The following is a 17,757-nucleotide window of genomic DNA, read 5'->3' as shown; positions in this document are numbered from 1 at the left end:
TGAACAATAAATATGGCTTTTTCTACTGAAAGTCTTGTTTCACAAACTTTTGAATTTAAGAACTGGGATTCTTAAGTATCTTCAGATGTAAAACATGTAACTTTTAGAGGCCAATCTCCAAATTGCAATATAAGAGACTTCCTTGTAAATCAAAATCACATTGCACTGGAGATTGTAAATCAAAATCATACTGCATAGATGTACTCTGTACAGCACATGGACTGAAGACTAGCTCACTATCAGAAAGCAATATGCAGTCTTGAGTGGCAAAGTCACTGATTGCCTGCATGTAACAAGTGGAGTGCCTCAGGGATTGATTCTGTATAAACAGTCTAGCGCTTGGCCTTAAATCCAAAAGCTCAAAATCTGAACATGATACAAAACTAGGTGGCACAGATATAAAGAATAAGAATTTGAAATAATAGAGATATCTTCACAACCTAGCAGAGATGGACAGATGAGTGGCAAATGAAGTTTAGCACTGACAAATGCATGATTATGCAGTTCAAAGATACGAATAATATGTATGATGATATAATGCTTGGAAGTCCACTATTCAAAGCAAAATGAAGGAAAATATCTTGGATTAACTATCAGTAACAATATGAAGTATGCTTCTCATTGTTCAAGAGCAAGCAATTAAACAAACTAAACTCTATGTTTTACATTTGTGAACAATGATCAAAATGCACCACAAATAATTCTAACTTTTTAATCATTTAGTAAGATTGCATCTTGAATATGCAGTCTAGCACTGGGCACCAGGCTATAAAAGGGATGAAAAAAAAACTTGAATGAGTACAAAGAATGGATGCAAAGCTAATCACAGTTCCAGAAATCATACTGTATGAAAACTAGTTGAGAAGAATAAATTGATTTTCTCTAAACAAATTAAGACTGTTTAGGGACTTGTTACATATTTAAAAAATTGAATAAATTTGAAAATGTGAATCATAAAAACCTTTTTGAAACATAATCTAACTTAAGAGCTGTGATAATACTGAGGGAAACGTTTCTATATACAACAGCTGAATACAGGCTCAAATACCAGAAAATTGTTAATGGAGTTTTCATCCAATCTGTTTCTAACTGCTATTGCCAGAGGGAGTAAAGGGCAGAGAGAAAGCTCTCTTTCTGTTCTCTCATATCATCTATCTAGAATAACCCTAATTTATGGTTAAGCCCATAGTTAAACAAGTTATAGGCCAACAGGCATTCGTTTATCTGTTTTTCTTGTGTACTCCCACTTGATTTATCAAAGTTGTCTGAAATATATTTTTTACAGTGAAGTATCATATGCAAAGATTAGTAAAACATTAGGTTTGAATGAAATTTTATTTTGCTTATTTTTCTGGTTCCTCTGTTATGGAATTCATATTTGATGATCCTCCTGCCAAGTACTCCTCATCCTGAGCATTAAACTTGTTAGCCAAATCTGGTGGCACGTGTACTGCCGAAAGATCTTCCACACCAATCTCATCTTCTGTTCTGATATTCAAAAAAAAAAAAAAAAAAAAAAAAAAAAAAAACATATATTAATGAAATTTGTTGTATGTGAAGATATGAAGGAGTGTAGATTGTGCTGTGTTCAAGACACTGAAAGGCAATTTTATGTTGTCTAATCACCTGTAACAAGTTAAAAGGGGCATATCAGGCACATCTGCAAAGAGCTAAATGGTGTATGAAGGGTTGCTTGGGGGTATAAGTAAAAGATGAAGTCCATGAGAAAAGGCTAGTCAGCCTGAGTGATTTTGGTAACTTTATACTAGGCTTTAGAGTTTGGAGAAATGTCCTAGGCTTTAGAATTTGGAGAAATGTCAAGTGATGAAGAACTGAATATCAATGGGAATACAAATGTAAGAAATTCATGTCAAGCAGCATGAACATGTGTACAGTCATATGGATAGAATCTTTATCTGATATCTTTTCAATCAAGAAGCAAGATGGTGTTCAAGAGTTACTGCCTTAAAATTTTCCCCTCAATTTAGGGGGGTTGCATTCTTAGAAAAATGTGTGTATAAGGAAACAGTCCTTAGCAAGCCCAAGTGTACAATGTCCACAAAATGTCTTGTCAGCTCCCCCATATATTTTCAAAGGCAATTTCATACCTACACGTTAGTACTTTGTCATCTCTCCTTTGGCCTTTATTACCATCCACAGATGTGCGGAAATGTAATTGGCATGGTTCCTGATGTATTCTATATTCATGTTTTGGGTCTAAACGGTCTTGATTCCCTGAATGAGGTGAGGTACTGATGGGGTGTTGCAGGAAGCAGCCATCTTATTGTGCATTCTGAACACCCAGTGAGCCTTGAGATATCACATGTATCCACATTTTCTTGTTTCCAGGCAAGAAAATGAGCTTTCTCCTTAGAAAGCCAAAGCCAATCCTCTTGAAGAAAGGTTGAAGAAATACAGTGTTCAGAAGAGAAATTCCCAAAATGAAGTGGCAGCCAGGAAGAACATAGAAAGAGCATCCCTCCCTAAAGATAGCCCAAGGCATAATAAAGTGGGTTGCTAGTGCTTACACCATTAGAAACACTCACTTCAGTGACCACATGTACAAGGATTTCACCCTTAACTTAGAGTGTCATACACTTGTACTCATAATAAAACCTTAGCAGCATATTGCCTTTGAAAATATAGGGGGTGGACAATGCTTTTTGCGGACACTTTACTTGCTAAAAACTGGGATTTAATCATGATACCTTCTTAAATCCCTTTCAATCACTCCAAACAACGAAAAAAAGGACTCACAAATTCTGTAGAGATGATATAAATGAGAAATTTAGTACAAAATCAATAAAGACAAAATAGGAAAGACTTTGTATGTACAGAGGTTCTTAACAGAACTGAAATTTGATAAATTTTTCTACTAAATAATTACTGTGGCTAGTGACTTGCTTTAACTTATTTTTTTTTTTTTTTTTATACTAATCGCCATTTCCCGCATTAGCGAGGTAGCGTTAAGAACAGAGGATGAGGACTGGGCCTTTGAGGGAATATCCTCACCTGGCCCCTTTCTCTGTTTCTTCTTTTGGAAAAAAAAAAAAAATGAGGGGAGGATTTCCAGCCTCCCGCTCCCTTCCCTTTTAGTCGCCTTCTACGACACGCAGGGAATACGTGGGAAGTATTCTTTCTCCCCTATCCCCAGGGATAAAAATTTAACTTATATTTTCATTTAATATCAAGAAACAGCAAATATGATGCCTACAAAATAAGTATCAATTGACAACTGGAAAAGTAAGTGAAAGGATAAAGTTGAGAGTAAATGTGAATAAGAGCAAGGTTATTAGGTTCAGTAGGGTTAAGGGACAAGTTAATTGGGAGGTAAGTTTGAATGGAGAAAAATTGGAGGAAGTGAAATGTTTTTGATATCTGGGAGTGGACTTAGCAGTGAATGGAATCATGGAAGTGGAAGTGAGTCAGAGGGTGGGCAAGGGGGGTGAAGGTTCTGGGAGCAATGAAGAATGTGTGGAAGGAGAGGACATTATCTTGGAAAGTAAAACTGGGTATGTTTGAAGGAATAGTAGTACCAACAATACTATATGGTTGCGAGGCATGGGCTATAGATAGGGTTCTACAAAGGAGGATGGAGGTGTTGGAAATGAAATGTCTGAGGACAGTATGTGGTGTGAGATGGTTTGATCAAGTAAGTAATGAAAAGGTAAGAGAGTTGTATGGAAATACAAAGAATGTGGTTGTGAGAGCAGAAGACGGTGTGCTGAAATGGTCTGGATATGTGGAAAGAATGAGTGAGGTAAGAGTGAAAAAGAGGATATATGTGTCAGAGGTGGAGGGAACAAGAAGCAGGAGACCAAACTGGAGGTGGAAGGAAGGAGTCAAAAAGATTTTGAGTGATTGGGGCCTGAACATACAGGAGGGTGAGAGACGTGCAAAGAATAGAGTGAATTGGAACGGTGTGGTACACTGGAGTTGATGTGCTGTTAATGGACTGTACCAGGGCATGTGAAACATCTGGGGTAACATGAACATGAATAAAGGTTAAAGGTAATAATAAAAATTATAAGAAAATACAGAAAATAAGCAGAAACCATAAGAGAAATGTAAAATTGATGAAAACTTTACCTTATAAGGAGGTTAACTATATCCTCATTCAACATAATGCACTTCCGATCTTCCTCCCACTTGTGATGTTCTCGAAGAATGAGATATATGTTCTGTTTCCGCAAAGTCTCCCTACCCTCACGCAATATGCAGAGCTGTGAAAAAAAAATTTTGTCTAACTATATTCTCATGACATGAAACAGCTAACTCTCTTAAGTTTTTTCAGTGACACTGGCAAGGTCACAAAGGTCAAATGCATGATCTGAGAAGAGAAGTATGATTCTGAGGAGAGGTTTGGGTCCATTTCTTTTTAGGTTCATCTTGCTATAATTCCAATACAGTGTACAATAAAATGGATATAAAGACAAAATGTATAAAAAGATAAAGTGACAAGATCTAATTTTTATTCGAAATTACCCCAGGAACAATTTTTAGAACAAAGCCCAGGTATATCTGAAGGTGGAGTAGTTCTGACAGTGTTGAATGGATGTGAATCTTAGACCTTGAATGTAAAGAAAGGAAGGATGTGGACATGTTGGAATTGAAATGCCTGAGGGAAATATGTGGCATGAGGTTGGATGATCTTGTAAGGAATGATAGTGCAAAATACTGACAAAAAACAGAAATACTATTCCAAATGAAAATTCAAGTATATAATGATGGTTTCTCCATTTCTACATTCATCTAATCATGTTCCAAGGCAATTACAGAGGCTTGTTCTTTGAATTCTTTCCCCCCTTCCAAGAATCCATAAGTTCAGCCACTTCTTCATCACCCCCAGGTCAGGTACTTTACCTGCATTAAAGCTTCAAGAAGTAACTTGCGAATCTCAGAATCTGGCTCCCTTTCCTTGTCATCAGAGAGGTACTGCAGATCAACTGGCAAAGAGTTGTTCTCCTCTTCATTAAAAGTGTCTGGCCCAGCAAGTGGCAGTAGAAGTCTAGGTACAATGTCCACATCCTCACTCATCAACCATGGGTGGTATTCTGTAAGGTTTGTGAGCAGGAAGAAAACTAAGCCATTTCACTTTGTAAAGACTAAAGAGTCCAGGTTTACTGAACACATGTAGTCATTAGAAGATAAGAATGTAACATAACACAATATAAGATAATAGCATAAAATCAAATATAATATAGAACGTAATAAAATATTCTGAAATATCAAGTGACCATGAGAAGAGAGACTATGAGAGGTAAGCATTTTGGGAGCAGCTGAGTGATGGTGCCAACAGTTTTGATGGAAGAGTCCATATATTAGTGATGGGTGATTTGAATGCAAAGGTGAGTAATGTGAAAGTTGAGGGTATAATTGGGGGCATGGGGTATTCAGTATTATGGATGAAAATGATGAATAGTTTGTGAAGTTGTGTGCTGAGAAAGGACCAGTGATTGGGAATATCTGGTTTAAAATTTAAATAGGGACACACAAGTACATGTATGTGATTATGAAAGATGCTCAGAGGGCATTATTGGATCGCATATTAATTGATAAGCACATAAAAAGATTTTAGATGTGAATGTGCTGAAAGGGTCAACTGGTGGGATATCTAATCACTATATTTTGGAGGCAAGGGTGGAGATTTAGAGTTTTTTGGAAAAGAGGAAACAATATCAGTGAGAAGAGAGTAGTGGGAGTAAGTGAGCTTGGAAAAGACTTGTGTGAGGAAATACTAGGAGGGATTAAGTGTAGAATGGGAAAAAGGTGAGAGTAAATAAAGGAAAGGGAGTGGGTGAGGAATGGAAGGTATCAAAGGAAGTAGTGCTGGCATGTGAACAGTGGGAGGTGGGCAGAGTATAAAGGGTTGTGAATGGTGGGATGAAGAAGTAAAGTTGCAAGTGAAAGAGAAAAGAGAGGTGTTTGGGTGGTACTTACAGGGAAGGAGTGCAAATGACTGGGGGATGAGAAAGAGGAAGGATGTCAAGAGGAAGGTGCAGGGGTTGAAAAAGAGGACAAATGAGAGTTGAGATGAGAGAGTAACAGCAAACTTTAGGAAGAATAAGGTTTTTGGAAGAAAGTTAACGATTTAAAAAATATCTGTGAAGAGGGCAAAAGGGGAACAGGTAGTGATAAATTGAGTATTTTGAAGGACTGTTGAATGTGTTTGACGAGAAGGTGGCAGATGTAGGGTGGTATGCAGTGAGAGAGTCATGGAGAGTGGTTTGAAGAGAGAAGGGGCAATGAAACCTTGCATAAGACGAAATGTGGCAAAGTGGCAGGAGTGGATGATATTGCAGTTGAATTTCTTAAGAAAGGGGGTGACTGTGTTGTTAACTGGTTAGTTAGGATTTTTAATAAATGTATGAATCATGGTTAGGTTCCAGAGGATTGGCAGAAAGCATGTATAGTGCCACTGTATAATGGCAAGGAGGATAAAGGTGTGTTCAAACTACAGAAGTATAAGGTTTGTAAGTGTACTTGGTAAGTTTTATGGGAGGATACTGACTGACAGGGTGAAAGCTTACACAGATTATGAGATTGGGGAGGAGCAGTGTGGTTTCAGATGTGGTAGAGGATGTGTGGATCAGGTGTTTACTTTGAAGAATGTGTATGAGAAATACTTAGAGAAACAGATGGATCTGTATACGGCATACATGACAGTAAAGCAAGAAAAGATGGACACTTTTATGTTCTGCCAGGTAAAATAAAAATATTTGCAAGGGGTGAGCACTGACACCTTTAGAGAAAGGTTAAACCAACAGCTGTAACTCAGATGAGCCTGGGGTAGATGACTATACAATATGCATGGGTGGCAGAAAGCAACAGCATTATCAAACAAGCAGTATTTAATGCAAGTGCTATACACTAGCTCTGCTGTATGACAAAATCTATTTGTCCTGAATATGTGTAGATAGGTACTAATCTCTACCATGACCTACATTTCCTCCTTGTATAGTACCTTCAACTGTGCTACTATACATCTTAAAAAGCCCATAATTGCCATGCATTCTATGAGGCCATACCAACTAATGATTTCTCCACACCACACATCCTCCTTACATCATCAGTCTTCATTCTATGCATGTCCTCAACTCAACTTTGTTATACAAGTTACCCATCTTTAATACTTTTATTTCTTACATATCGTTACCCAATAGAAACCTGGGTTTCACATCCATACAACAAACTTTTAAATTTTCCTTTTATATGAAATTCTAGACCTTTTAATTAGGATCTATTTGAATATAAGCTCAAATAAGATACAACTATTTTTAAAGTAAAACCATCATTCTGTTGTCACTTGACCGTTTAATTAGGATATATTTGAATATAAGCTCAAACAAGATACAATTATTTTTAAAGCAAAACCATTATTCTGTTGTCACTGGAAATATATTTTACCTATTTCAAAAATATAATAAATCTAATGATGATGCCATCAAGATGAAGTTACCTTTTTCAAAACAGCAGTTGTGAATTGTGGCTATGACTGACATTCTTCTCCCCTTTGATTCCTTGTAATCCATGAAAGTTATGAGGCGTTGAAACACAAATCCATCCTTGTCCATTATCTGTCTGTTACAGTGAAGACGTTAGCTATTTAATTTTTTGGGGCAAAATATCAGCAAAAGACATCTGTTCCACCCATTTGGCACCTGATCGTGCCTATCCTATTCCAAAAAAGTCATATCATACATGGCAAATAATAGGTAACTTGTAAAATAATACCTCTGAATTCTTAACACATTTCCTGAACTTTGTGGATGTGGAAAAAGGTCAGTAAAATTGACATCATCACAGTAAAAAAGATGGATGGAGTCTGTGGTCAGGGATGGCTGGCAGTGTTCTTTGTCATGGTGTGTGAAGAAAGCATACTTCTGGTCAATGCCTAAATTAATCAATTAAATCTTCACACCTGACAGGTATGACTAACAATATGGGAGATGGTATAAACATGTCTAAGATATGCCATGATCAGAGGAAGGAAAGTCCTGTTTAATGTGTGGGAGATGGCTCACTGGACAGTTGACAGGCTATACTTGCATTTCTTTTTCCCAATATGTTACATAAGTTTTAGTGTCTAACCTCCAAGTACCCACAACCAATGGTTTTAAGTTGAATATTTCATTTTTAACTCATATATCTCACCAGTATCTCCTCCCTTCTATAATTCATTTACATTTCATCATACATCTTATTCGAAAATCTACAATTCTTTTAATATCAACTCTCCTAAACCTGCAGCCAGCCCCCTAGAGAGCTGTTCAAACATTGCTGGATATTCCCCACTTTAACTTTATTTTTCATTGTTTATATAATCTCCTCCCTCAACATTCTATCACTTGGTTTCCCTTTTCTAATCTAAATTTATGTTACCATATGAGTGTAAACACAATAGCTATTATTCAGGAAATAATCTTTTCTCCAGTAGACATCCTCATCAAACATTCTGAGAAACAGCACATCTCTCTAGACCAAAGTATCAAACAATAAATAGTAACAGTAGAAATATAAAAATGGAAAGCTTACATTTTATTCAGCTACAGACCACACAATACAATACATACCTTCTACCATCAGCCAACTGTGAGAAATTAGTGATAACTGGGGCCAAAAGGTGAAGTTTGGCACCTTTCTTGTTGTAGTCCGTCTGACACAGGATATTTACAAGGCCTTCTAGATTGGTTGGCCCATCACTTATGTCATTCAATATCTTCTGACACAACTTCTTACATTTAGAGAGGTTAGCTAAGATCCCACACGCAAAATCTGCATGTGGATATTGCTGATCCTTAATGCACTGAAAAAGAATTTTGAAATATGCATTAATTTTTTCAAATTTTATTCAATTTGATTTTAATTTAATTTGGTAAACTTAAAACTGTAGAGACAAAAATCTTTACAACTTAGCAGCCACATTAGCAGACAGCCTGGTTGAAAAGGATGCCAAACTACTATACAGAGTACTTATTCCCTTCTCAAGGGATCTCCTATCAAGAGTCCGCCAGTCATGAGCCAAAATAAATTTTTCAGACCCAAGTTCTAATACCTTGGCTGACAGGTTTCCTTGCTATATATAAGTGGTGTATCTGGAACCATCTTCAGTTAGAAATGCCCAATCTTCTTCAGAAAAGATTAAAATAACAAGATAGATGAGTGGGCTAGAATCTATCTTTCTACCTTTTGAATTCTCTTTAAAAATATCCCTCATTTCTCAAAACTACTTTTCTGTACTTGAATATACCTACATCAGTATATGTGTTTCTCAATGCAAGATAAGCTAATCTACAGGAAAAGAGGGAGCCACTAAATCACAGGGGTATTCAAACACTTAAGTCATTGAGATTATCCAGGACAAATAGATATGGTATGAACATTTATTCCATAAGTGTTTCTTTGTAATGGCAAATGCTCTGTGCATAACTTCTTCAAATGATACACAAAGCATGTTCACCTTGATAAATGGGATATTGTTCTTGAACAGAGCATTCAAGGTTTTAAGTCATCCAGTTGACTGAAACCAAGTCACTCATCTTTGCTGTAAACATGAAAACATTGTCAGCCTGACTATGAGTTCTAAGATTTAAAAGATCATTTATATCTAGATATTTGGGAAAACTGATGATTCAGGATGGATTTACTGGCAAGAGGTAACCTACACAGCAAGACCATCTTAGTCTTCTCATCTATAGGCCTTTGGTACTCTTGTTACCAGAGACAAATCCTGGATGCTGGTAGAAAGGTGGATTTGAAGGTTGCTAAACCTGAGAAACTTAAATGGCTTTAAAAAGTTCTTAAACCTGTAAATTCTTCCAAGTTTTTCAAGATGAATATCTATCTATCAATCTACATCTCTGATGCCTGTTCCCTTTGGGAACTACCCCAAAGGGGTGACCATGGCAAAAGAATCTCTGTAGCTGGTGAACTGTGCCCCTTCTTAGCCTTTAATGCCTCACTCTTAACTGGCTACTAGCAGAAGGCAACTCTAGTGCAGTGCTTTCAGAGGCTCCTACCTAATGTGTGCTTCTACTTAATGCTTCGACCTATTGTCCCTACCTACTACTTCTACCTAATGCTCCTGTCTAATGTTCCTACCTGCAACTTCTATCTACTACTCCATCATTTTGCCAAAAAGCAGGGCAACCACACAGCACTCACCACGGGAAAATCTAGAATTACAAAGCATGAGTTGTATGACTTAAGTGTTATCAAGTGTTATATGTGACAAGGAGAGGTTGTATGTTTGTGGACAGAATACCAGCAGTTCACATATGGGTGAGGCAGAAAGGAAAGATAGCTACTTGGATCAAAAGGAATACAACTTGACAATGTAACCCCCTATATGATGGGTTTCAATTGTTCGACTTTCAACAGGATTTCCAGGAATATATTCCTGTTGCAAGTTATGGTATAGATGTAACCTAACTACCAAAAAAGCGTATGCTCTATTAGCTGCAAACAGCTATCACTAATACAAAATGTAGCTCCTGCATATTCTGCAGAGATGAAAATTACTCTTTAATTAGATGAAACTGTTAGTTGATCTTTCTAGTACAATATAAAGCTTCTCCTCTACAGTTCAAACAAAATACAAAATATCACAGCACAGGATATATGATCATTCTGCTTCGATGAATATCAACCAAACACTTCCCAAACTTAACTGCCACAAAGTCGATCTATGCAGGAATAGCACATTGACTATAAAATACAAACAGATCTAAGTGAAGCAACCTGGTCTGCTACTAAAACAAGCTGAGCTACCATCTTAAGGGTTTACTCAACATTAGCTAGCCAAGGCAATGAGGCACATGACTGGAATTAGATTTTCCAAAAGATCTGGGTAGCTTTGTCAGAGGAGGGAGCACTTGCTCTTGATGCTAATGGGCATAAGCCCTGTCACTTCCGACAAGTCATACAACCATATGTTTTTGCAGTGTGCTTTCATTGTAATGGCTCTTGAGTCTGAAGATGTGATCCTTTATGTCAAATGTCTACTCTTCTATTCAAGTGTAGTGTTTCATGTCACTCATTCAGGTGTGCTATTTCTTCATGTCACTCATTCAGGTGTGCTATTTCTTCATGTCACTAGAGTTCTCACTATACATGCCTTCAAGGTTCTCATGCAATAAAATGCTTGAAATTTCATTTGTAAATCATTCAATGCATCAGACGTTTTCAAGCATTTATTTTTTACTGAATTTTATTCTATCCCTATACATTAAAGGTTATCATCATTTTGTCATCTGTTATATCTAAAGGTGTACTATATGAAATAAATTTTCTGAATCTAGAATGTTTATGAAGATCATGCAATGAAGAGTTCCAAGGAATCAAAAAGTTTTCTACAGTTTACTTCTAGTCTCTTACTTTTATCATTTCTGTTGTGATGTTGGCATCCTTTAATTCTAAAAGAGCCTCTGCCCCTGGTTCTTCTGCTGAAATATTGACCAAAGCACGCATAGCATCTTTGGCTGTATATATTTCTGGGTCTCGAATCAAGCCAATGATGGCTTTGAGAGCATCTGGACGAGAGGATAAAAGAGACAGACCCTCTGGAGTACCTGTTAGTTCTGAAAATCAAAGAGGTGCAGTAAGGACTAGAATTAATGTGGAAGTAAATATATTTGAGAGAAGAATATTCTATACATCTCTAAGCTCAAACAGATACTCAAAAAGATGGGACCCCAAAACTAAAAATCTTACCCTATATTGAATAAACAGGCACTAGTACATATGGATTCTTATAGTAAATAATAATAAATAATAAAACTAAACTTACTGAACTCATATCATCTTTACCCATTATTGATGTAATGAATCTGTTGTGAAGAGAACTGTTAGCTTCGATCAGGGATTTAAAATGAACAATCATCCTTCTATGAATATAATACAGAAAATAAAAATCTTTAATGAAACCTGGTCCCAGGATCATCCAGTCCAAATCTTATGCCTAACAATGCATAGCATTACCTGTTCACCCTACAGACATAACTAAATACTGTTTCTAGAGTACAAATCACCAATTCCATATAATTCATTAAATCATATTGTTGAAAGTGCAAGCATAGTAAAGATTTCTTAATAGTAGCTGTCTAACCAGACAGCATTAGAAAATGAATAACTTGCCATAATACCTTGCAAAGTTAACTTTCAATCCTCTACCACTCTTAAGACATTCATTTACTGAGAAAATATAATTTGTATCTATCAATGTAATGCATAAAATCTATGTTGGCCATGTCTAACATAAGCAAACTTGTACTGTAGCCAGCCTAATAAAAATCCCATTACTTAAAAAGAAATTATGAACTCATCAGGATTATCATGTGAGCTTATTTACATGCATAGGAGATTGGAAAAATTTCACTTAGCCAAAACTATATGATATTCTGAAACAAGAAGTACAATTCTTCTAAGTGCTCACTCACAGCAACTGAAAATTTGAAGACAGAGAGTGACCTATACATCTGCTTCCATATGTAAAGATTATACTTTACTAAAGATATTTAGGGAGGCAACAACTCACCTAAAAATTCTGGTAAACTGAAAAAACAGAAAATGCTTAAAATAATTCTAATTAGTAGAAATAAACATAAAAACTTCTTAAGTTCAAGAGAAACACATTATACGTTTATGTATGCTACTGAAGCATTTTGTGAATGGAGGAGGTTTAAAAGCAAACGTTGGTCTCGATGAAGAAACTTAGTGTGCAGAGTAAAAAGTAATACACTGAGCATGGATTGAGGATAGTTGTATGGTGTACAAAAGGCAATGCATACCTGACCCAACCCATAAAATGGGAAATAGAGTTATGATAACAGATAGACAGAGAAAATAATAAATATATTACTGTATCTAGTACTACAGCAAGTTAATTTATAATAACTGTTTCTGACTGACAGCAACATCTATCTGTCTTTACAGACATACATTCACAATTAAGCAAATGCATCTTCATAGGGTCAATGTGGCTAATTGCAATGAATCTAGCAGAGTAAACTGTATTTCATATTCTAAATCAATAGTGGATATATTTACTTTACCCTTCCAGTTTTTCCATACTTTCCATAACTATTTTAGGATGCAAAATAATTTGTTAATTCCGTACTAGTGCAATGTATTAAGAGTTTTCTCATATCAAAAACTACAAATTCCAAACGTGCAAGACATTCAAAATACAAATCACAAGCTACATCAGCAAATTAGCACAACATACCAACAGTAAGGTTCACTTACGAGCAGCTGTCATACATGCAGCACTCTTGATGTCCATCCGTCCCTCTGGTGCCAGGAACTGAATCAGCTCTTTAATGGAGTCCATTATGCTTGTACATTAGAACTAGAATTTCATAGCCTAGAAGAAATATCTTCATGAGATAATTTATAGATATTTTGCAGCAGCAAGATTGATCCCATGCATTACACAGTTTTTTTTTTATGTCATAAATTTTCCCTCAGTTTCAAGCCAGAATTTTGGTTTAATATTCTGGTACAGTAACTATCAACTATCTATTTACATGCCTTAATGTTCTCCATTAAGTATTTCAACCCCAGCATGAAATATAGTCCTTATACTGAGGTTTGCAAACAAAAATATTACCCTCACAAAAATACTAAGAATTGCAGGCAATAGGTCTGGAAATTTCTTAGTCCAAAAACCTTTATGTTCTAAAACTGAAATATGACAAGGAAACGATTCTGTACTTGAAATAATCTCGGAAAATATCTCGTAATGCTTCCCTAAGCCAACAGATAGCCAATATGCACAGAATTATCACATAATCTTCTAAAGTAGTAACCATTAATTACTTATTCATTTCCATAAGCTACGTATGTGGTGCCCTTGAGCTAAATATCATCTCTAAACATGTCAATTGCTTAACATCATCATCAAGTCAAACTTCAGTTGGTACATTCTCACATGACGACGTGGCTTGCCTGCAGACTTTCAGATTCCAGAGTCAGGTTATGACACTTGAGAGATGCAGCCCAAGAGCTGTGGTTTCATGCTCAAAAGGGTTTAATCTGGTAATTTAAGCTATACGACCACCACTGTCTTAATGCCGTCCACAACTTAAGACACATGGCGTTCGTAGAATTACACCTAATAAACTAACGCCACTAATGGGTTTCCCCTCACACAAAAGATCAGTTTCCTTCTGGTTTATATCAATCTTAAAGTCTTTAGCTTCACTCTCTCAAAACGACAATGTTCACAAACAGCATTAACCCCACGACCTACCCAGTGTTGACACTCCAGCTATCATGAAGTCCAACGTCTACGCAAACAGTTTGAACGCACGTATTTACCAGAGCACAATGATACCACCCGCTTGGTAAGATGATTAGGAAACTCCTGCATAGCTCAGGGAGTCGGCCAAGTCCACTGGACTGATGCATAGATCATAAAGTATGGTGGTAGTGTGTGTGTATGTGTGTGTGTTTCTGAGTGTGTGTGTGTGTGTGTGTGTTTCTGTGTGTGTGTGTGTGAAGAGAGTTCGGGGCTACGCTGTTCCTTGTATGCACAATAACATTAATATTTTTCTTCATTACATTTGATATTCACAAAACACGCAGGTAGGCATTAGGATTTTTCTTTTACACTTGTTCGCCGTTTTTTGAGTTAGCAAGGCAGCGCCAGAAACATGAAAACAGGCCTCATCCGCCCCACATCCACTCTCTAATTGTCCTATGTAATGCATCAAAACCGCAGCTCCTTATCCACAACCAGGACCCACAGACCTTTCCGTAGTTTAACCCCGGCTGCTGGACATGCCCTAGCTCACTCCATCGACAGCATTCTTTCCGGTGTCTGCTTTACAGAGTGCGAAGTTTATCAGTGAGCTTCTCTCCTGTGTGACTCATGTTCGGTCCCCCTCCTCTCAGGGATTTTGGGTAATCTTTTGTCATACCCCTTGACATCTCCAAAGCATTTGATGTGTGGCATGAGCGTTTGCTTTCCATACTTCCCTCTTCTGGTTTTTCTGCTTCTCTCTATTCCATAACGCATGTCTTCCTCCATAGATGATCCATTGCATTAATGGATGCCTTCCTCCATAGAAGGCCTATTGCAATAGTCTCTGTCAGCAATTTCCAACTCTTATTAAAGTGGTGTACCTCGGGCTCTGTCCTCTCACCTACTTTCTTATTTCTCACCATAAATTATCTCTTCAACATTTAACCCTATTCACTCTTACATTGATGATTCTACTCTATATATTTCAACTCATATGCTTCCCCTTCCTACTTTAATACTTATTTGCTTTCTCATACTGAAGACATCTCTCAATTTGTACTTGTGCAACATTCTGCAGTGGGGAAGCTAAGAACTGGTTAAATTCAGTGGTGCTAAAATGGATTTTCTGAATGTCACTTATTTCCCACTAATCAATTTCAAAACACCTCAATTCATCCTTGCAGTAATATGAACATCATGGGCACAATCATATCCTCCACTTTATCCTGAAAACGTATGTTCCTCCATTACTTAATGAATGTTTGTAAGAATGAGAAAGACTAGTGACTTTTCATATCATTAGTATCTGTGACATGGGGAAATAGAGTGAAGGATCACTTGAGGGAGAAAAATGGTAGAAGAATGAGTGGAATGGGGTATGCAAGGAGGCATGTAAGAACATGGATAAGTGTGACTCTATGGCCAGGGCCACCTCTGTGGTAGGAATTCTTAGAGGGAACAGGTATCAGAAATTTTTTTTTTTTTTTTTTTTTTTTTTTTTTAATACTTTGTCGCTGTCTCCCGCGTTTGCGAGGTAGCGCAAGGAAACAGACGAAAGAAATGGCCCAACCCCCCCCCCCATACACATGTACATACACACGTCCACACACGCAAATATACATACCTACACAGCTTTCCATGGTTTACCCCAGACGCTTCACATGCCTTGATTCAATCCACTGACAGCACGTCAAACCCTGTATACCACATCGCTCCAATTCACTCTATTCCTTGCCCTCCTTTCACCCTCCTGCATGTTCAGGCCCCGATCACACAAAATCTTTTTCACTCCATCTTTCCACCTCCAATTTGGTCTCCCTCTTCTCCTCGTTCCCTCCACCTCCGACACATATATCCTCTTGGTCAATCTTTCCTCACTCATTCTCTCCATGTGCCCAAACCATTTCAAAACACCCTCTTCTGCTCTCTCAACCACGCTCTTTTTATTTCCACACATCTCTCTTACCCTTACGTTACTTACTCGATCAAACCACCTCACACCACACATTGTCCTCAAACATCTCATTTCCAGCACATCCATCCTCCTGCGCACAACTCTATCCATAGCCCACGCCTCGCAACCATACAACATTGTTGGAACCACTATTCCTTCAAACATACCCATTTTTGCTTTCCGAGATAATGTTCTCGACTTCCACACATTCTTCAAGGCTCCCAGGATTTTCGCCCCCTCCCCCACCCTATGATCCACTTCCGCTTCCATGGTTCCATCCGCTGACAGATCCACTCCCAGATATCTAAAACACTTCACTTCCTCCAGTTTTTCTCCATTCAAACTCACCTCCCAATTGACTTGACCCTCAACCCTACTGTACCTAATAACCTTGCTCTTATTCACATTTACTCTTAACTTTCTTCTTCCACACACTTTACCAAACTCAGTCACCAGCTTCTGCAGTTTCTCACATGAATCAGCCACCAGCGCTGTATCATCAGCGAACAACAACTGACTCACTTCCCAAGCTCTCTCATCCCCAACAGACTTCATACTTGCCCCTCTTTCCAGGACTCTTGCATTTACCTCCCTAACAACCCCATCCATAAACAAATTAAACAACCATGGAGACATCACACACCCCTGCCGCAAACCTACATTCACTGAGAACCAATCACTTTCCTCTCTTCCTACACGTACACATGCCTTACATCCTCGATAAAAACTTTTCACTGCTTCTAACAACTTGCCTCCCACACCATATATTCTTAATACCTTCCACAGAGCATCTCTATCAACTCTATCATATGCCTTCTCCAGATCCATAAATGCTACATACAAATCCATTTGCTTTTCTAAGTATTTCTCACATACATTCTTCAAAGCAAACACCTGATCCACACATCCTCTACCACTTCTGAAACCACACTGCTCTTCCCCAATCTGATGCTCTGTACATGCCTTCACCCTCTCAATCAATACCCTCCCATATAATTTACCAGGAATACTCAACAAACTTATACCTCTGTAATTTGAGCACTCACTCTTATCCCCTTTGCCTCTGTACAATGGCACTATGCACGCATTCCGCCAATCCTCAGGCACCTCACCATGAGTCATACATACATTAAATAACCTTACCAACCAGTCAACAATACAGTCACCCCCTTTTTTATCAGAAATCATAGAGAATCATAGGTATCAGAAATATAGAGATATATAGTAACTTTTCAATAATTATAATCTTGCAGCAGGTGATCTTCCTTACACCGAAATCCTTGCCTAACCTTACAAACACCAGTGAAAATGAGTCTTTGGACTCTGTGGAAATCTTTAGGGTAAAGACCTTACCTTTTTGTCTTTTGCAATTTTTTTTTTTTTGCTTTAGATTATCAATCATCAACAAAGTTGAGAGACATTCACTATTTTATTTAATTTGAGGATTTCATATGGTGATGCACTTCCTATAATTCAATTTAGTTGTGGCTTTACTTGTGAATAGTTTATTATTTGATCTTCAACCTAACAGAATAGATGAACAATCAATTAAATGAAT

General features: G+C 37.4%; 1 protein-coding gene across 6 annotated transcripts; it reads right to left on the bottom strand.

Moving 5' to 3' along the window:
- Nucleotides 1-1,321: 1,321 nt before the first annotated feature.
- On the bottom strand, nucleotides 1,322-14,461 carry LOC139758971 (protein HGH1 homolog). 6 transcript variants are annotated; one of them, XM_071680819.1, is made up of 8 exons: nucleotides 14,320-14,461; nucleotides 13,246-13,363; nucleotides 11,377-11,579; nucleotides 8,574-8,806; nucleotides 7,460-7,581; nucleotides 4,864-5,054; nucleotides 4,090-4,223; nucleotides 1,322-1,488 (listed from the first exon to the last, which is right to left on the bottom strand). In XM_071680819.1, exons 2-8 carry the CDS (start codon nucleotides 13,328-13,330, stop codon nucleotides 1,344-1,346), a joined length of 1,113 nt encoding a protein of 370 aa, XP_071536920.1. In that variant the 5' UTR covers nucleotides 13,331-13,363; nucleotides 14,320-14,461; the 3' UTR covers nucleotides 1,322-1,343. The 6 variants fall into 6 exon arrangements, with proteins under 6 accessions (XP_071536920.1, XP_071536918.1, XP_071536916.1 ...); XM_071680817.1 differs by having other exon boundaries at nucleotides 14,252-14,391; XM_071680815.1 differs by lacking the exon at nucleotides 14,320-14,461 and adding an exon at nucleotides 14,150-14,262.
- Nucleotides 14,462-17,757: the final 3,296 nt, after the last annotated feature.

The sequence above is a fragment of the Panulirus ornatus genome, chromosome 32 (assembly GCF_036320965.1).
Source record: "Panulirus ornatus isolate Po-2019 chromosome 32, ASM3632096v1, whole genome shotgun sequence".
In the NCBI taxonomy this organism is placed as follows: Eukaryota; Metazoa; Arthropoda; class Malacostraca; order Decapoda; family Palinuridae; genus Panulirus; species Panulirus ornatus.
The sequence above is the reverse complement of the archived record's forward strand: the minus strand, read 5'-3'. Positions and strand labels throughout refer to the sequence as shown.

Excerpts from the sequence above, each read along its gene's own strand:
- LOC139758971 (XM_071680819.1), bottom strand. The coding sequence starts at position 13,330 with ATGGACTCCATTAAAGAGCTGATTCAGTTCCTGGCACCAGAGGGACGG. Across the intron at positions 7,582-8,573 it reads CAGTTGGCTGATGGTAGAAG|ACAGATAATGGACAAGGATG; the intron begins GTATGTATTGTA and ends TCACTGTAACAG. Across the intron at positions 5,055-7,459 it reads CAACTGCTGTTTTGAAAAAG|AATACCACCCATGGTTGATG; the intron begins GTAACTTCATCT and ends CAAACCTTACAG.